Source organism: Brachionichthys hirsutus, chromosome 8 (assembly GCF_040956055.1).
Source record: "Brachionichthys hirsutus isolate HB-005 chromosome 8, CSIRO-AGI_Bhir_v1, whole genome shotgun sequence".
NCBI classification, from domain to species: Eukaryota; Metazoa; Chordata; class Actinopteri; order Lophiiformes; family Brachionichthyidae; genus Brachionichthys; species Brachionichthys hirsutus.
Window position 1 is genome coordinate 7,472,891 of NC_090904.1, and position 19,756 is coordinate 7,492,646.

A 19,756-nucleotide genomic window follows, 5' to 3' on the forward strand; every position below is an offset into this window, starting at 1 on the left:
TCAGACACATTCAATAGATGCCCCCCCCCCCCCCCCATCCCCTCTAGTCTTACCTTGTTGGGCAGTGGGGTGACCAAAGCCAGCAGAAAGCAAAAGATGGTGATTTGCACCACAGCTCTCTCCATGATGGCGCCCACCAGAGTGCAACTTAGCAGCTGAAACTGCCTTTTAACCTCAGCAGACGACAGCATTCATGTTTACATAATGCTTACAGATGTGACTAAAACACACACACACCCACACATAAAACATTCTGCTGCCTGCCTCCCCCGCCACTGCTGGGAATCACACTCGTATTTGAGAGGAAGGTTCTGTAATAGGATGAAAAACAAAGTCATCTGGATTCAACTACTTCTTTTGAATTAACTGTGTTCGGACAGGACCGTCACCACACTATAAACGTTTCATGTCAAATCCAAAAGGATTAAATTGAATTTCGATAGAAGTAGATACTCAGAGACAAATACGATCCAATGCAAGGTTAATGAAACACATACGTGACTAATTGTATGATGTCAAGCAAAAATGATTTTATTATCTCTGTCTTCATATACAGCTTTAGTGAAAGAGGACTCGTGAGATGATGCCGGGAAAAGTGGTTCCTTGGAAACCCGGAGTTTTAGCAGGAAAAGCAATCATACGTCTCTTTTATTGAAAGCGTTAAAGAGATTAAAGACAGGAACCGCTGTGAGAAGGAAAATAAAAAACAAGCTGCATTGGGGATGATCTCAAAACAACATACCTAATTTTTAAAGGTCACTGCAAAAATGTAAAACCTAAAGTTCTGTTGGAAATCAAACTCATCAGACCGTAAGGAATGTTGTGTAACATCTTCTGTGAACCAGGAACGCTGGAATTTAAATATGCTGATTAGCATTATTTGGAGTTTGACCCACGCTCAGGGTTAAATAAGGATACGTCTGCTAAGTCCTGTTTACTGTTCGTTTGAAAGCATTGTTGGCCACCCATGTGTATTGAAGAACAGTATTACATAGTTTAATTACACTTTAAATTGTTGAAGTCGTGTTAAAACCAATAAGTATTGCAGTACTTATTTCAAAAACCTAAATTACATCTCAAAACAGCTGTGGCTTCCCAACATCGGCATTTCATCAACATTCATCACAACAATTAACCACAATCATCTCTCTTTAAAAAAAAAAAACCCGCACAAAGGCATCAAAATGTAAAGCTACATACTGCATTAGTTGAGGCATGTTATGAGTTCCACTCAGAGGCTGAGCCCTTCAGCGTCAGCACCAGGTTCTCTCCAGCATCCTCCTGTAATGCGCCACACCAACCGGTGCACATTCAGAGTATCAATGAAGTCACGCAGCCGGTAGAGCAACCCCAAAGGGAAGCGTTGCATGAACTACAGACCAGATAATAATGATCTTGTTGCTAAATTCATTATTCTAATCTTATTATTATTATTAAATCATAGTAGTAGTTTACCTCTGAAGGCGAAAGCATTTACACATTATATACAGTCTGCTCTGAATCTAAATGCTTTTCTCCATCGAACGGACCCTGCTATTCAAGGCACTCTCACAGGTGGGGTTTTTTTTTCACCTGCAGCTAATGTTCAAGTTCATTCAGATCTCTTCAGAATAATTCAGGCGATTGTGCAGGAAGCATTTCATCACAGGTGAATGAAATCTATCCTTAGACTGAGAGAGCAAAGCAGTGTTCACAGTCACGGCATAATGGTGGCGAATTTGGTGTTGCTTCAGACATGTATGTAGAGCAGCCACCTATGGGCTGTCTAATGTCCACTGTACAAACACAGGAGCTATGTACAGTCTCACATACAGTATATACACACACACACACACAGCAGCTTATATATGAGGAACGCAAACATGACCTGTTTGTATGGCAGCAGCATGAATAAACAGTGCATTATGTACATACAAAGAATGATGGGATGGGTTTATAAGCGATGAAAAAAGTTTCAACTTTCAAGCCTAATTAAAGGCTTGTTGACATACTTTAATGTACTACTACTATTACATTGCCCTCAAAGATTATTATGTACTGCAACACGAGGTCTGTAGATGCTAATGAGAAAATCAGAAAACTCCACAATGGCGCCGAGTATGTACACGTGGATAAATGTTGTTTTTGGTGAGAGAACTGGAAGACACGATGCTACTCAAATTAGAGCGTCTTGGCTTCGGGGTTGGCTGGTTGATATGAGGGCGCTGGAACGGGGCTGGGGGTCTTCTGGGATGAGGAAGCAGCAGGGACATCAAAGACTCCTGAGTGAAAGGGGGGAAGAAGCCCAGGCCACTGGCTAACAGAGAGCGGTATCGACAAGGCCCGTGATGGAGCAGGAGAGTGTAGCGGATAAGTTGAACAGGGCGCCATGGAAGAGCTGGTCATCAGGGTTGACCCGGGGCTGTCAGGCCACGACAGGGACAAGAAGCAGGTCTCGTGATCCGGAGCTGTCCGTGATGGTACCTAATAGGGTTAAAAACAAAATGATAAGCTCATTAGTTGTATTTATACAGTGCAATTGTTTATGTTGATTTAGGTAGATACGCTGAGTATGTGGTGTATAAAGTGGATCCAGATATCCCGTAGCAAAAAGACATTTAAGCTGTAATTTATGAGCACTAATGATTATTGACTGTGTGTGTGTGTGTGTGTGCGTGTGTGTTTGGTGACTAACGTGGAATTTGAAGGATGAAGAGACATTGCTCATAGAGAAGCCTCTTTCTTTAACACTGAAGATTTGCATTGCTCAAACCATAGTTATTTAAAAATGTATAACCAACAAACTCAGCATGAACAAAGCTAAACATGTGTGTTTGTTTTCCTGAGTCTCCAGGCAGAATGACAGCAAATGAAGTCTGTCAATTGTCTCAGTCCCCCAGGACACAGCAGATCTCTGTGTGGAAGAAAGTCAACGGGACTGGTGGGAAAAGCGTGAAGAACTTTTGCCTCTCATCTCATTTTTGAACCAGCAGCTACTGAATTTACTTCAGCTGAAGTCAGTTGACGGAGTTGACGACCTGATATGATCCGTAGAATATCAAGGCACTTTGAGTTTGTATTGATTTTGTCCGGATCAAAGGTCGATCGGACAGATTGGGCTGTCTTTGGCTGACTCACTGAGCTGCTGAGTAACTGCGTGATAAAATCAGAGTAGTCCATCCATCCGTGTGTTACCGTTTTCCAATTGGCCTTTGCTCTTTAAAATAAACTGGAGCCAACCGTTGTCATACGCCATAAGAGGGACAACAGGGGACAAATCAGTCAAACTTGTAGGCTACATAAATGAGTGCCACTAATCCTGCTTTTATTGTGACTCAAAAATGTATTTAATATAAATATATGAATAAATAAAAATGTGCTTGCATAAAATGACATCAGTTATTAACACCTGTAATAATTAGGCCACATTCTCACACATGAATCTTGGTTTTTTGGTAATCTTGCCTAACTTTAGGCATCTTCGACCTTTGTATCACCGTCTATTCTTGTGTTCTGACTGGGGAACAACTTCACCTTCTAAATAAACTAAAATAGACATAAAATCATTATTCTTAATGAATGAAGGGCTGGTTGAACACAATTTGGTGCATCACTAGCATGAAACTCACATCTGAAGCCAGTTGTCCATTTGTCCGAGGCACAACCTGATCCCTAATCTGCTGGCCGCTGATGCTCAGAGAATCAGAGAACGGCCTTTGGGTCACCACAAGAACCTCTCGGGCCCAGCCGTCCATCAGACATTGCAAGTCATCGGGGAGGTTGTTTTCACTGGCACTCGTGGAAGTACCAGCGTATGCGCCTGTCTTGTTGTTACTGTTGTTGGTCTGAGCTTGGGCCAGTCCTATCTTTGCCTGGTGAGTGGGAGTTGTAGTCCCAGCAGGAGTCTGCTGCGACGGGTTGAAAGCTCCTGGCCCAGCTCCAGACCCTGAGAGGACGGACCGCAACACACACAGGGACATCCATGTTTGCTGAGATTGTTTCAAACGGACATTATTTTGTAAGAAGACGATGTAATTCTACATACTGCTGCCGCGCTCTTTGCCAAGACACAATCGCTTCAGTGTTGACCCTGCAGGGCAAGCAAAATATTTTACACAAAATATACAATTATTGGCTGGTATTAATGTTCAGAAACAAGATGTGGTGCAAAACCAAGCTGCAGAATACTGCAACAAAATAAAAGATCAAACTAAAAACAAGCTAGCAAATGAATAGCACACAGACAGGCCCGTGAAGCAAGACATGCAAGCAACGCATGAGAGATCAAGGTGCAGTGATGGCTAAAGAAGACATGGAAGATGAGACAAGACGATCTAATCGTAATGCAGGGTGGATATAAGGATATGAGGTTATGAGTTTGATAAATGACAAAGGCATCATTAGGAAACACATGAAATGCATGAAAATTCCCATTATTATAATATTATTATGATAAAACCGCTCCAATAAACATGAATGATGAGTAACTACTACTGTACTTTCGGCTTGTCCCACTAGGGGTCGCCACAGTAAATCAATGTTCTCCACTTCACCCTGTCCTTTGCATCTTCCTCTCAGCCACTCTCATGTCCTCCCTTCTTTACGTCTAGTCGTTGTAACTCCACTGTTCCCCCTGGGACCTTCTCATTAGCACATCTAAAACTCTGTTTTACTCCTGCTCACCTTCATTCCTCTCTTTTCTAGAGCAGACCTCCACTTCTCTAAATTCTCCTCTACCTGCTCTCACTGCAGATCACAATTTCATCTGCAAACATCATATTCCAAGGGGCTTCCTGTCTCACCTCATCTGTTAGTCTATCCATCACCATGGCAAACAAAAAAGGGGCTCAGAGCTGATCCCTGGTGCATCCCACCTCTACACTAAACTCACCTGTTACTCCTACTGCACACTCCACTGCTGTTATACATGTACTGAACTACTCTGATATACTTCTCTGCCACTCCAGACTTCCTCATGCAGTACCACAGTTCCTCTCTAGGCACCCTGTCATAGGCTTTCTCTAGATCTACAAAGACACAATGCAGCTCCTTCTGACCTTCCCTATACTTCTCCATTGCTAGCCTCAATGCAAACACTGCAACTGTGATACTCTTCCTCTGCATAAAGCCATACTGCTGCTCACAAATACTTACTTCTGTCCTTAGTCTAGCCTCAACCACCTTTTCCCATATCTTCATCATTTGACTCATTAGCTTTATCCTCCTATAGTTTCCACAACTCTATGTCTCCTCCATTCCTCTGGCATCTTCTTCCCCTCTAGGATTGTATTATCAACCCCATTGAAAACTATAAAAAAAATTATAAAGGCAAGTAATAAGAATACAAAGCAAATGAAATGCCTGCGGTGCTGCAGAACAGTTTGTGTAGAAGGAACGAAAGATCCCACTGAGCTAAAGAAGGGAGACTAAAAGTATGGAGACAAAAAAGTGAAGCTATGTCAGAAGAGAGGAGATACAAACAGATAGACATAGACACAGGCCCACTGAGAAATCTAGCTCGTGGCTTGCTACTCGACTTATGAGTCACTCTCTCAGGTGTTTGAGGGATATTAGACCAGCCTGTAGAAAAGTAGAATCAAAGAGGGAAGAAGACACCACGGTAAGAAGAGTGAGCACTGAAATAGCCACACGTATAAAAGGATGGAGTCATTTCACAGGTTAATGTGAGTTGGTGAAGTTGTGTGGCTCAGAAGCTCTGTTGTGTGCTCACCTTGAACGGGTGGTGCGTGTGTGCTGCTGCGACCTCCATGTAAACCAGAGTAAATATTATCAGAGGACAAAGAGCCCTTGAGGGAACAGGGCTGCTGCGTCTGCACGGGTGCCGAGGTGGAGCTTGGAAGGTGGCTGGTGCAGGACCGCGCCCTGCCGTGAGTCGGTAAAGGCCCTTTGGCAGGAGAGCCATGCAAGCTCGCTGTGGGCTCACCTGTACCTGTTGCAGGTGCTGCATACGCAAACATACAAGCATGCTTTTACTCCTTTCACTCTAATAAATACAGCGTTGGAGACTCAGCGTTGACACACGCTGGATCTGCTGGAGTCATTACTTTTGGTCGTGACGTTCCTAAACTGTTGAACCAGGGGGCTGAGGAGCTTGCCAGGCTTCAGTCTGTGCTTGCTGGATCTCTTCCTGCGACCGGTGTGTGGCGCCATATGTGAGAGACCCAGGCCGGGAGGCGGGGCTTTGCCGAGTCGGTGATACAGCAGCTCCACTTCCCCCCGCTGATTGGCCTGCAGCTCAGAGATCTCTCTCAGGTGTCTGAGGGAATGGAGGAAGCGGTCACTTGCGAGAAAATGACACCATATTTCCACTGAACATTTTTGCTGTACTTACTTCTCCCTGAGTTTCTGCAGCTCCCTCGTCATGTCTGAGGAGTCCTCCATCTCCGAGTCATTGTCGCTGCTGGCATAAGCCGACCCGTGAATGCCTCCATACCGGCTCGGCGAATCAGAGCTCTGCACGCTGCTGCTGCGCCCTGAGCGGCGGAGGAAGGCCACTGCCCTCTTCATGAGGTCACTCCCTCTGCGTTCAGAGCGAGTGTGTTGCGAGGGGGTGGCAGGAGCCATCTTTGCAGGGCTGCTCTCAGCCCCCGAGTCTGAGGAGAGGAAACGAGCATGGACTGGGACATCCACAGGGGCAGAGGGCGGGGTGAGAGCGTGAGGCACAGAGCCCCGTTTGACCATTGAAGGAGGCGTGTCCAGGTAGAAATCAGGCGGCGCGGAATAACGACTGCAGCGTGTCCTCTGAGTAAAGTCGTCTTCGGTGATCACCACGGAGAAACGGCCAATGGTGGTGGAGGCGGCGAGAGCCTGGGTCTGAATGTGGTCTGTACTGTATCCTACGGGAAGTAACGGCGAGGCAGCCCTGCTCCAGCTCCTTTGTTTGACATCCCTCCTGCTGGTCGCTTCAGGAGGAACAGAAATGACCTGCCAAATATAAAGAATAAAGAATAAAGGCATCAGATCAGAGCAAATACTGTTCAACTGATCTGAAGGACAATTCTGCTTCCCTTAAGATGTGAGGAAAGTCTCCCTTTCCTACCTTAAATCTTCCCCTTGTTCCAGAACAGGAAGCAGAATGAGGAAAGTGTCTTCTTGACAGGGAAGCTGCAAATATTTTGAGAGCGATGAACACTCAGAGTTCAACAGCGAATCGCACGTTTGTTAGAGGCTAATGAGTGTCTATTGTACGTACCGCACACGGCCGAGTCACTCAGGGTGCTCAAACTATCCATTCGCTCAGGAATTTGAGGCTTATACAGGAGGCAGGATGAAAAATAAACCAAAGATCCAATACAAGTCATAGCAGAACAGAAAGGTCAATGTCCCCGTGCTTACCAGCTGTTCTCCTGCTCTGTAGCGCCCCTCGCCCATTGGCCCTGGGGTGCTGTTTCCCGAGCCTCCCGTGGCGCTGTCCGGACCAGGAGGGGACTGGATGTACTCTGTGCCAGATCCCGGTGTATCCGCAGCGCTGCCTGATGGATACATGGGCGCATATTCCTGGTAGAGCAGGTTCCTTAGTTTCTCATCCAGTGTTTTGATGGTGCTGTCAACGAAGCTGCTGCGGCCCAGACGCCCTTCGTTGTCCGATTCCCCAGGCCCAGCGCCATGCTGGGATGACGCTGGGCTCTGGGGAACTGAGGGCACTTTGGTGGTTCCTCCCGTGCCGGAGAAAGGCTGGTGGAGCACCACAGGCTGCTGTGGGCGGTCGCTCCTTGTCGAAGAGGCGTATGAGATGGCCAGTGGCTCTATGGCTGAGCCTGGCTCCTGGAGTGGAAGAGGAGTGAGAGGAGGCCCCCCCTGCAAACCGCTCATATCCAAAGACAGGGGCATGACTAGCGGGCAGCAGGGCACCTCATCAGCCAGAGAAACTGGGCATATCATGTCAGGCAGTTGCTGAGCAGCAAGGATTGGAGACAAAGAGCCCAAAGGTGATCCCTGTGACTCTTCAACTGGGAAAGACGTATGAGGGGACGATGGGGGCAACGTTTGAGCTCTGGTTGGAAGGCTTGGGTGATCGCCCGGTTGAAACAAACTGCCCACTGGCTCCACTGATGACAATGACTGAAGGGTCGGCGGGGCAGACACAGGGGGAGACAGGGTAGCTAAAAGGAGAGGGTCTGTATTGGACAATATCGGAGGACTACAGAATCCATACACATCGTATGTGAAACCTCCACTTCCACCAGACATCGTGGAGGATGAGCCGTCTTCTGAGGAAACACAGGAAGATGGAAAAAAACAAAGTCATTTCAAGCCAAGCTCAATGTTTACCTTCTGTTCTGTGAAGATGTCTGCTGAATGGAACTGGCTGCGGAATCAAAGTCACCTCTGGACTGAGAAGGCCTTGCAGTGATGCCGTCGGCCGGCTGGGTGGGGGCTGAACCCCCAGGAGACTGCGCTGTTGTGGCGTCATGCGGGGTCTCGTGACTGGATCCGGGCGTCTCCTCGACGGGGCAGATTATGAACCATCTCTTCCCAGTATGGAGAACTGAATGCAAAAGATCAGAAAATGGCTCATCGGTGATTCATTCTTTTTCTGTTTCAAGTGAATGTGACGTCGGCCAAAGGGATTTATTGCTATATTTTTTAAAGATTGTTTTACCATTCTGCTGATAGACTGGCTGAGGCCCTCCAGGCTGTTGATTCTGTGGAGTCATAGACAGATAAGAGCGAAGTCATTATGCAATGTATTTACTGGTGTTTTGATGTTTGAATTCTCTGCATCGATGGGTACACTATCCTATCTTACCTCTCCTACCAGTCGGTCACAAATTGGCACTTGTTGAGGACTACAGCTCAACGTGGAGGCCCTCTCACCCTCCATGTCTTCATGCAGCATGTCCTCAGCTTTATCCACAATGTCCTTTAGCTGGTCGATGAACATTTCCTTCTCTAACAGCAGGATAAAACCATTCTCTACCTGCAGGCACGCATTTCGGAAGATGTTGAACAATGTCTTACGTAGAACCGACAGCTAAAACGTTTAAGGGTTGAACAAACCATGAAGGTAGCAATTTCCTCTGGAGCATCTCCGTCCAGGTCGAATTTAAACGTCACCATTTTGTGGTTGTGGGTCTCCAGCTGGCATTCTACCATTTTATCACCGGTGTTGCAAACCTGTTGGAGTAAAAAGTGCACTTGACAATCTAGCACTTTGCGCTTTTAGAAACATGCAGCTGTCACAGATGGCTCCAGAACTCACGTTGAGCATGCTCAGCTTGGGTTTGTTGCTCTTTTCTTGACGGGAACGTGTGCGGGCGGACTTACGGTGGTGTTTCCTGGGCTTCCCGTCTCCCTTTCCTCCACTCACCAGGCTGTCATAGCCGTCACTTGTTTCCTTACCAGATGCTGCATCAGAGTTGAGACTATATGGGAGGGGGGGGTTAAGCTGGTGACACGTTTCGATCACACAGAGAATCAGTAAAGAACTGAGACAAACCTGTCATAGGCACAGCTGGGTAAAGATACTGGTTTGTCCTGAAGCACATCCTGAGGCACATCCTGAAGAGAAACAGGCAGATTCAGAACAGCTATGGCATTTTTATGACCGCCTTGTAAAGCTTTAATTTATACAGAGTGAATAATTAAAGGACTTTCAAGGCAATACTTTGAATACAAATGTTTGTGATAAACTTCGGATCATAAATGGATTTCAAGATGACATGTAGGTGTGAAACTGATTTTAATGTAATTTCAGCACATAAGCAATTAGATGTCCCAGATGCAGGGCTACCATACATGTTTGGAATATCCACATCTGTATTGATCAGTAGTCTTGAACATGTGGAAACTTTGGTTTTGCTACTACCTCTGCACAGGGCTCCTGTTGATAGGTGCTGGATCCAGATACGGACTCAAGGTTTTGCTGAGTCGTGGCCCGGCATGCGGCGTCAGACACTGACAGTACTGCCTGGGTGCCAGCAGGCTGCAGAGTCGGGGCAAAGACTGAAGCTGCAACAGGAGCGGGAGCTGCAGTCGAAACTGGAACCGGAGCTGGAGCTAGAGCGAGAGCCGGACCTGGAGCAGCTGCCAGCGCTGGAGCTAGGGAAGCAGACTGAACCGAGGCTGGCAGTGAAACAGGGATGAGAACTGATGTTAATCCTGGGGCCGAGACTTCATCTGGTGCAGAAACTGCATCTGAGCATGCAGATGAGCTTATGAGTGGCTCAAAAGTGGGACCTGATCCAGAGGCCGGTGCTTGAATGGGGGCTGAGGCTAAATCTTGCTGTGTGGTTAGAACTTGGACAGAGTCAGAATTAGGGGTTTTAAAACTGGCTGGAGTTGGAGTGTCAGATATGGCTGCTACTTTGGTTTGGTTCTCTGTTGAGACCGGAGCAGGCGTTTGTGCTGAGACTTGAGTTTTGTCTCGGGCGTCTTCTGATCCGGAGACCGATGCTTGGGCTGGAACTGGTTCTGTAGGAGCTGCAGTTACGTCCAGGCCTGATGAAGCAGTTTCTGCATCTAGTCCACCTCCCCAGAGACCAGTCTGAACATCAGGTACGGCGGGGTGGACCTTAGCCAAACTGTGAACATCTCCCAAATTCCCCTGTGATGAAATAGTCTGTATCTGTAAGTAAAAACAAAAAAAGCATATATAAGGGTTTGTTTATTAATCAATTCAAATTGTCTCTGCAAAATCTGCAAACTCATGTCCTACATACATTTTCACATTATAGCCAGCAATAATATACATATATATTCACCCCGACAGGCTGTTTCTGCCCAGGGTGGGGGTATGACGTGAATTGCACCTGGCAGACAAGTGAGGATGGATGTATGGAAGATACAGAAGTTTGCCTTGCAGCTGTGGCCCTGCAGAGGACTGGTAAGAAGTGGAACAGGGAGTGTTGTATTGGGCATGTGCTGATGTGTGGACAGAGGGGTTGCTGAGAGTGGCTATAGAGGCAAAGAGAGGGATCAGTAATGCTGGGGCACCTCAGGGAACTGTTCGGTTTCCCTTCCTGTTCATGCTCTACACACCACAGACTTCAGCTATCGGTCAGAGTCCTGCCATCTTGTTGGATCTGTCATCCAACATTTTGTGACAGATACAAACTAGATATTCTGCTCTAAATGCTCCACTTCAATAAAAGTGAGTTGCAGGGTGTGCACAATTAATTAGACTCAATTCTGCAGTCAGAGTTTTGCTCCACCTGGGGAAGGACGGCAGGTAGATGGAGATGGCACTAAAGGTAGAAAGATAAATGGGAAGGAAACACAAACCACATAAGAAGCCACTCTCATACACACAATAATCCACATTCACGCTGTATATTATAGATATGAATACATGTATATATAATATATGTTAGAATATACAGTTTCCATGACAAACAAGCATCCATAAGTATTTAGCTTAACACATAAGCAGACAGCCAAGCCCGTGTTCAAAGCATGCAGTCACAGTCAGATGCAAACAGTACCTGCTGCTGCTGCTGGGCGGCAAGCGGCGGCTGGATGGAAGCGTCAGCCATCGGCCTACTCGGGTGCACGATAGGCACAGGTGTAACTGCAGCAGAAACTGTCTGTCGGACACACGCAACAGTGATCATACGTATTTGACCCTAGTTTTAGGCATGTTATGATATGATGCACAACAAATAAGGCTTCAGGTTAAATTGTGCAGAATGTGAAAGAAGGGGCTTTCATGAGAATGTAGAGGCAAGATAAAGTTGAGAAGGGAAGCTCTATTTTACACCATGATACCACATTATGTTCTGTGCTGGGATGCTCTGCTGTTATGTTTCAAACTGATTTATGTATATATAAAAAAAAAAAATGGTCCAGGAAATAAACCCGTAGTTTGGATTAGGCAGGAGCATTTTCCGTAAACTGTAAAGCAGCGGCAGTAAGGATGTGGACGATGAAGGAGGCTTAGACAAAGCTCTGATGGGCGGTTTAAATTCAAGGAGAGGAGCAGTTGTATGAATTGTGTAGAAGAAGAAGATACTGATGACGGACTCTGAAAAAGACTAGGCCGTCTGAGGAGGTCTTAGTGATATTTGTTGGAGACGCATCCGGTGACGGAGGCTGACGGGTGGCTGGACTGAGAGAGCGAGTCCTGCACCATAGCATTTCAGCCAGCGACGCGCCTCCATGCCTGCAACACACCATGCACTCAGTACAGAGCAGGTTGACATGCCATACAAAGGGATCGCTGGCGTGACGCTGATGAGGCGTCGTTCCAAAAAAGAAAATGAAAATGCTGTTACTGGAGAAAACAACTCAAAGGCAAAATGAAGGATTTAGCAACAGAGATAAGAAATACATTCACGCACTGTTTGAGGCAGGTGGCGGGCCCCAGGACGCAGGTGACTTGTGGTTTGCTGGTAGGATCCCCAGTGTAATTGAATGGATGCTTGTGTGTAGTCTTCATGTGGACCCTGTGCTGTGTGTTGCTGGCTGGGCCCATGGTTCACTTCAGGGTCAAGATGTACAGGAGGACTGTAGATCATCTGAGTTGTGGAAATGGGCTCTGGAAGAGACTGGTAGGTGCCATTTGGCTGATTGTGTAGATCATCGGGTTGCATGGTGGAGCCCACTCCACTGTCAGCTGTAAAAAAAAATAAAAAAATAAACAAGGTGAATGAACCATCGTTTAGGCACCGTGATGTCCTGGAGGAAGGACGGACACAGGGGCAGGGCAGAGGGAGGAGGGGAGGGGGGGGGGGGGGGCAGCACCACAGTCACTGCTTCCCTCTTAGGATCACAAATAAAGTTTAACACATTTAGTCTTTTCCTGTGAAGAAGTGAGAGACAGAGGCTGACATACAGACGCTCATATGTTTAAGTGAACGTTCTTACATGTGGCAGACATGGTGACAGGCACATTACATATTAGGGTATGCTGCCCTGCTTCCTGTTCCTCGTAGTCTGTTGAAGGTAGCGTAGCAGCCTGCGGTACGCCGGTACTCGGCACCTGCAGCAGGTTTTGCTGCACCTTCTTCACAGCTCCCTCGCCACTTCCTGGGGGGGCAGTCCGTTCCCTCCTCCATTTGATAAGAGCCACGCGGTCCCGGATAGACTTCCCAACAATCTTCACATCGCAGTCCAGGAAGAAACCAGATTCCACCTGCAGGGCAAAGGTAGGATGTTTGCTGCAGCTCAGAACAAGCTACGTCATGGCTATATTTCAGCAGCGAACATAATAAATCAGGTGATCTATCCTTCATTCTTCCTCTGAACCACGAAGAGCTGCACTTTCATGGCAGTACAAACATACAAACTCTGCAAAGAAAGGAATTAAACCCGGAAACTTCTCACTGTGAGGTCACAGTGCTACTCACTGCGCCACCATGCTTCCCCCCCTCACTTAGTTACATCTTGAAATAATAAAGTTAGTGGTGTAAACTACCGCCTTTATATTTACCATTTCCTGGGCAATGACCTCTGGGATCTCACTCATCAAGTCAAAGGTAAACTCAATGGCGCCCGTGTCCTTGTACTTCCCTTTCAGCTTTTTTGGATCCTCGACCCACAGCTTCAGCGCAATGGATGCTTTCTTCCCGTCATCCTCTTCGTTAAGCTCCACCCTCACGCCAGTGTCCTCTGCAAAGAATGCATGGTTTAGGAGGTCCTTGATGGCGTACCTGCAGGAAATGCACAAACACTCGTCAATGACCCAACTGAAGGTCACCAGCAATCAAATGAAGCACACACACACACAGAGGCAAAGAGTGGCGTTAGCATCACACGAAACAACACAAGGACACCCTCTACTCTATTCTCCATTGACATAACAGATGAGTAAGAGATGCAGAGGGTGAAGGTCCTGGTCGTCTTACCTTTCTTCCCGTTTGTGACAGATACACTCCCCAATTATTTCCTTGATTTCCGGGTCACTGACTTTAATGTAACTGGCCGGTTTCACCCCCTGGAGACAAACTGGAATGAGCACGTCTCCACCCACCAAGTGACACTCAGAGTAGCAGCACTGGGCTGCGTGGCAGAGGAAGCGCCTGTCTTCAAAATACATACATTACAGGCTCTGAGAAACTCGTCTTCCTCAGCTGATCCACAAAGAACTGATTAACATGATGATTTTAGGGACTATTTATGAAACATAAACATGAAATGAAAGACTATTTTTAACTACAAATCAAAGATAAATTCATATGGAATAGTTAAGTCAATTTAGTGGTAAATATCAGCTCATGTTTGCAAACTACGGGTAAATACTGTAACACACAAGCTGGGCCAGTTTCAGACTTTATGATTCTGAGTCTAGGCCGTTTGAGATTCTGTAATATACCTTATCTCATATTTAGGATTAGATGTTAATTCAGTGATTTAGCATTTGACATTACTCTGTAACAGTATCTTTGTAAACAGAGTTTGGCTGCTGGTCTGACAAAGTTAGGAGACTCAGTTTACATTTTTGGCTCAATGAGTCAAACAAATATCTTCAGGTTTGACATTTTAAATATTGCATGATCGGTCAAGTCTTTTGAAAAATGGAAATCAATGACATTGAATTGAATCGATCCTTGACCCGAGGTTAAATGAACTGATTTACTTTATGGTTTTTTTTTTAAAGCCAATTAACTCAATATATTATTTACTTTTCACCAGAAATAAAAAGAAAGAAAGAAAGATGTGTTTGGTCTCAACCTGAGATAGCTGAAATAGCAGCATGTAACAGCTCCAGATGTGAACTCACACTGGTGACTTTACGGTAGATCTGAGCAGCGTTTTGGCACTCAGAGTACGGGTATTCTGAGGTGGCCATCTCCAGCATACACATCCCAAAGGCATAGACGTCCACAGCCTCATCATAGTGCTCCTCGTACATCTCTGGGGCCATGAACTCTGGAGTCCCTGGAGAAGGAATGCAAGATAACAAACCCAGGTCAACTCTTCTTCATTCCGTTTCAGCGAGATAGAAGCGAAGGGCTGCAACTTATCAGTCCTCATAGACGTTTTACAGAAATAAACATTGCATATCTTTATTGTAAAACTAATTTATTACAATTTAAAAAATGTTTCAGACTCTGGAATGCTGTATAAAATTACAGGCCATTGGCTGCCCTTGTTTTCATTATTACCCATGAAACAAAAATGTAATTCAAGGAAAGATCTGCTGGTTCTAATGCAGCAGGCAGCACCTGGGCACCACCCAAACACCAAACACCGCACAGACACACAGCTGGCAACAGAATTAAAAAAAACAGACTAGTTAAACTTGTTGGTGACTAACCAATAACACTTTTTGCAAAGGAGGCCCTCTTCAATGTTGCCAGGCCCAGGTCTCCAATTTTGACGGAGCCCGTCGGGCCGGTGATGAAGATGTTGTCGCACTTCAGGTCCCTGTGGATGATTGGAGGAGTTCGTGTGTGCAGGAAGTGGAGGCCTTTGAGAATCTGCCTGCACCAGCTCCTGAGGACTTTCGGCTTCATCACCTTAAAACGTTTCAGATACCTGTGGGATGGTAAATACACCAAAAAGATATATGCTCCAGTTGAGACCTGATTAACCACCTGGAAGATTGTTCCTGCGTTCAATATTCATTAACTGCAAACAAATAATCAGTGATGGTTCTATGATCAAACTTCTATTGCTTTTGAGAAAACTGACCTACATAACCAACTTGTATTTAGTTAAGAAAAATACATATTCTGAAACCACAGATGCTCATTCTCTTCACATTTTGGCCGCTCTAATGCTCAAGCATTAGAGTTGCTGTAATGGTGCATGGCATGAAACTCGAGACACCTGACTCAAACAGTCCATCGGTCATTATACTGTAAGGACCTAAACGGACCCTCAGTGGGACCAATGAGAGATCAATATTTGCATCTGATGATGAGTGATTTACAGTCAAGTACGAGGCTGATAAGGAGACCTATGAACGAAGGTGGGCAACATATAGTTACCAAAAAGAGATAAAAGGTCTTTTTAAATGGGCCCACTCACGTTTTCAGTGTCCCTGAGGTCATAAGCTCTGTCACCAGGACGATACACTTCTTCCCTTTAACCGGTGACTCCCAGAAATCATAAAAGCGCACAATATTGGGGTGCTGGAGACCCTTCAGCATCTCTGCCTCCTCTTTGAATCTCTGCCGCTCAGCTTTGGACAGTTTCCTTTCCTAAGGGAAAATGGAGAAAGACGATTATAATTTAGAAATTTGACAAAGATGGATTTTTTTTTTCTAATGCCTTCTGGAGGAGAATCTGGAGAGTTGGCCAATGCGTCTGAATTTAAAAATGGTGGTGTAGGAGGAAGGAGGGAATGAATCACCATCACTTGAAGTGTTTTTCTTACTGTAGCTGAAGCTGTAGTTTAGAGCAAACACAACGCTGGCCTTTTGGATTAGGTAAACATGAACAATGCATTATATGATTCAATCTGGTATGCATTCAACAGTAAAACACAAACTGTTGGTGTAATCCTGGCGCTATTTTCAGAGGAAGGGAAAGCCTTTTTAATCTCATGATGTGATGCCGACACAAACACATTTATCCTGAAGAATGAAAGAAGAAACAGAAACACGTTCAGCGTAAATAATGCCAAACTGGTGGGAAATTCTTTTCCACGGCCCTTTTGCCATTCTTAAATCTCACCTCTCTGGATGCAGGAGCGATCTGGCGTATGTTGGATCCATACTTTGACCACTGCCTTCCTTGAACTGTTTGTGTAAATATATAAAACAGCTGACAGCAACCATCCTCCACATTTTTGCACCTCAACATTCAGCATGATGGATACAAAGCTACGGAGGTGACATCGTCTCCAGATCATCCCTAGCTGTGATGACATAAGCATTCAGACGACGGCGATGCGCCGTTGGTGTTTTAAATGAACGCACTGACCCCCCGTCTCCTTGCATTGATTATTGACTGATGTTGGGGGATCAGATTTCAGTGAGAGCCCATATTGAGCCACACCGAGTACAGCCCAGTGTGTTCGATCAAGATGCCTGCATAATGCTGATTCGTCACATGGCCCAGTATATCACAGGTAACATCATCTCTCTCTGTGGTTTCCAGTTTAAGTGCGGAGTATTAATGACTCCGTGCAGAGGGGAGATCGAAGCAGGGCGTGGCACCTTCAGCACATTTGATTTTGCTGAATGAAAAGTGAGTAGGAAAATACATTAGCAGTATATCATATATGTAATGGAGTGTCGGAGTGTGTGTGTGTGTGGGGGGGGGGGGGGGGGGGGGTGCAGAACACTGGGATAAATTTGAATGTTCAGCTGCATATCAAGTCATTTGCATCTTGCATGCTCTCCTTAGCTGAAAGCGCCATTTGCCCCTCTCCTCCCCCTCTCCTCCCCCTCTCTGCCTGCAGACGGCTGCATCAGCAGGATTCACACCCCAGAAACACAGAAACAAATGCGTGCTTCAGGGCATTGATCCCTGTTCAGTGTTCTACATGATAAAACGGCACAAACGATAGTGTGCAACAACTTGATCATGATTTCAAGGAAACATCAGTAACAAGACAAGTGGTCTGATTTTCTCGATGTTCAGCCTTCAAGTGATTTATAAATCTTCCTTGTGAGCATTTATCTTTTTCTGCTGTCTCACGCACAATCTTACACACACACACACACACACACACACACGCACACGCACACAGAAGGTTCAGCCACTTGATTTGAGCTACAGAGCACAGCGTCTCTAAAGGACACGGCCTCATCGCCCTCCAGGGACAGGGTGGTTGAAACATGAGAGCCTGCTCAGACACAAACACGCGCTATAAACGTGTGTAGCGTTCATTGTGCCTGATGCATGCTTTCATGAGGCACACAAAAAGCGTCCCAGAATCCTCAGCCGGACCCAGAGCCACCTCTCGTGCTCCGATCGGTTCAGAGCTTCATGAGGAATGCTGCTCAAATCTAACCAGCGTCGGCAGAAACAGCTTCTAAAGTAAAACGTTAATGACTTATTGAGTTACTTCTATTTGATACATGATGTAGAGTACCACATCCTAACTAATATGGTGCTGGTGTTTGAGTCTTATAAACAACAATACTGTTCACCTGGCAGCACAATATCTGTCTCTGAGCTCATTGGACAATAATGTCTCTGAGCTCATATAGGACAATAATGTCTCTGAGCTCATAGAGGACAATAATGTCTCTGAGCTCATTGGACAATAATGTCTCTGAGCTCATAGAGGACAATAATGTCTCTGATCTCATAGAGGACAATAATGTCTCTGAGCTCATAGAGGACAATAATGTCTCTGATCTCATAGAGGACAATAATGTCTCTAAGCTCATAGAGGACAATAATGTATCTGAGCTCATTGGACAATAACGTCTCTGAGCTCATATAGGACAATAATGTCTCTGAGCTCATATAGGACAATAATGTCTCTGAGCTCATAGAGGACAATAATGACTCTGAGCTCATAGAGGACAATAATGTCTCTGATCTCATAGAGGACAATAATGTATCTGAGCTCATTGGACAATAATGTCTCTGAGCTCATAGAGGACAATAATGTCTCTGAGCTCATAGAGGACAATAATGTCTCTGAGCTCATAGAGGGCAATAATGTATCTGAGCTCATTGGGCAATAATGTCTCTGAGCTCATAGAGGACAATAATGTCTCTGAGCAGATGGACTCGTCCCCCTCTCAGGTCTGTCATGTTGTGATGATGATGATGATGATTATCAGTCTGAGTGCTGGACCCACCTGGAGCTCACACCAGGCCACCTCGACCCACGTGTCCGTGTCCAGACCTTTATACACGGTCTTGAAGGACCCTCTTCCCAGCTCAATGTCGAACTTGAGGAAGCGCCCCCCAGGCGAGGTGGACACAGCCTTCATCCCGGGCTCCTCTTCGTTCTCATCGCTTCCTGCTTTCCCGGTGACGTCCGAGGACGCGACCTCCGTCTTGGACGCGGACTCGCTTTTGCCTCTCTTCTCCTCGTCGTCCGTGATTCTGTCCTTCAGATCCACGCGGCTTCCTTTGATCGGCGTCTCCCCGAGGCCCAGGCCGGTTCCGTACCGGACGCGCGCGCGGCTCCGGTCAACGACGGCGCGCAAGTCGACGCTGAGCAGCGGGCTGCTGCTGACACAATCCGGCGTGTCCACCGGCTGGTCCTCGGGGTCGGACACCCACAGACTCCGCCGGATGAACCTCTGACGCGTGACCTGGTAGTCCGCGGACGGGTACGCGCTGGGGTCGCTCGCTCCTCGGAGGGCTCCGTTCGGAACGTTGACATTGTGGCACGTCCCGTTCGCGTAAACGGGCCTGCGCGCATTTGCGTTAATGTCCGAGTCCAAATTCGGCGCGGACGAAAACGTGGATCCCAGTGGCGGATCTGTCCTCGGATCCTCCGCCGCATCCATCCCCCCGGGGGGAGGGGGGGGGGGGGGCTGCTGCCTACCTGCAGCACCCTCGTGCAGTGACGCAGCTCTCCACAGGATGGATGGCCTTCAGACTTGAATTGGTTTTAAGACGCAGATCATCCGCGCAAGATGTCCACCTTGCGTGTGCGCGTGCGTTGCCCCGTGACACCGCGTGAGGGCACTTAATCCCAATCCAGAAATACCAAATCCAGTAGTCGATGCTCCAGGTAAACTCAGAATAAGTTGAAGGCTGACATCAGATTCGCTGGGTTGCTGGTTCAACTCTCCAGGGGCGGGACGCAGGATGAGAGGGGCGCCTATCGGACTATGCTGCGGCGCGGCTTCCCCTCCGCGCTCGGTGCGTCTCTTACACATTTAAGTCTTTCTCTCGAGTTTCGAGGAGGCTGCTGCGTTTCACTGTACAAGCCACGCCCCTAGCAACAACACGC

General features: G+C 46.6%; 1 protein-coding gene across 1 annotated transcript; it reads right to left on the reverse strand.

Annotated features, from left to right (window-relative positions):
* Nucleotides 1–2,160: 2,160 nt before the first annotated feature.
* On the reverse strand, nucleotides 2,161–19,307 carry wnk2 (WNK lysine deficient protein kinase 2). The gene is given in 28 exon segments (XM_068742080.1): nucleotides 2,161–2,463; nucleotides 3,609–3,925; nucleotides 4,025–4,069; nucleotides 5,461–5,559; nucleotides 5,711–5,941; nucleotides 6,024–6,256; nucleotides 6,332–6,924; nucleotides 7,040–7,104; nucleotides 7,193–7,250; nucleotides 7,336–8,210; nucleotides 8,327–8,488; nucleotides 8,603–8,645; nucleotides 8,750–8,920; nucleotides 9,001–9,117; nucleotides 9,203–9,365; nucleotides 9,440–9,489; nucleotides 9,809–10,567; nucleotides 11,424–11,525; nucleotides 11,951–11,973; nucleotides 11,976–12,168; nucleotides 12,279–12,553; nucleotides 12,805–13,072; nucleotides 13,370–13,589; nucleotides 13,785–13,873; nucleotides 14,660–14,817; nucleotides 15,197–15,417; nucleotides 15,913–16,085; nucleotides 18,648–19,307. Coding segments are annotated over 28 exon segments (6,666 nt in total).
* Nucleotides 19,308–19,756: the final 449 nt, after the last annotated feature.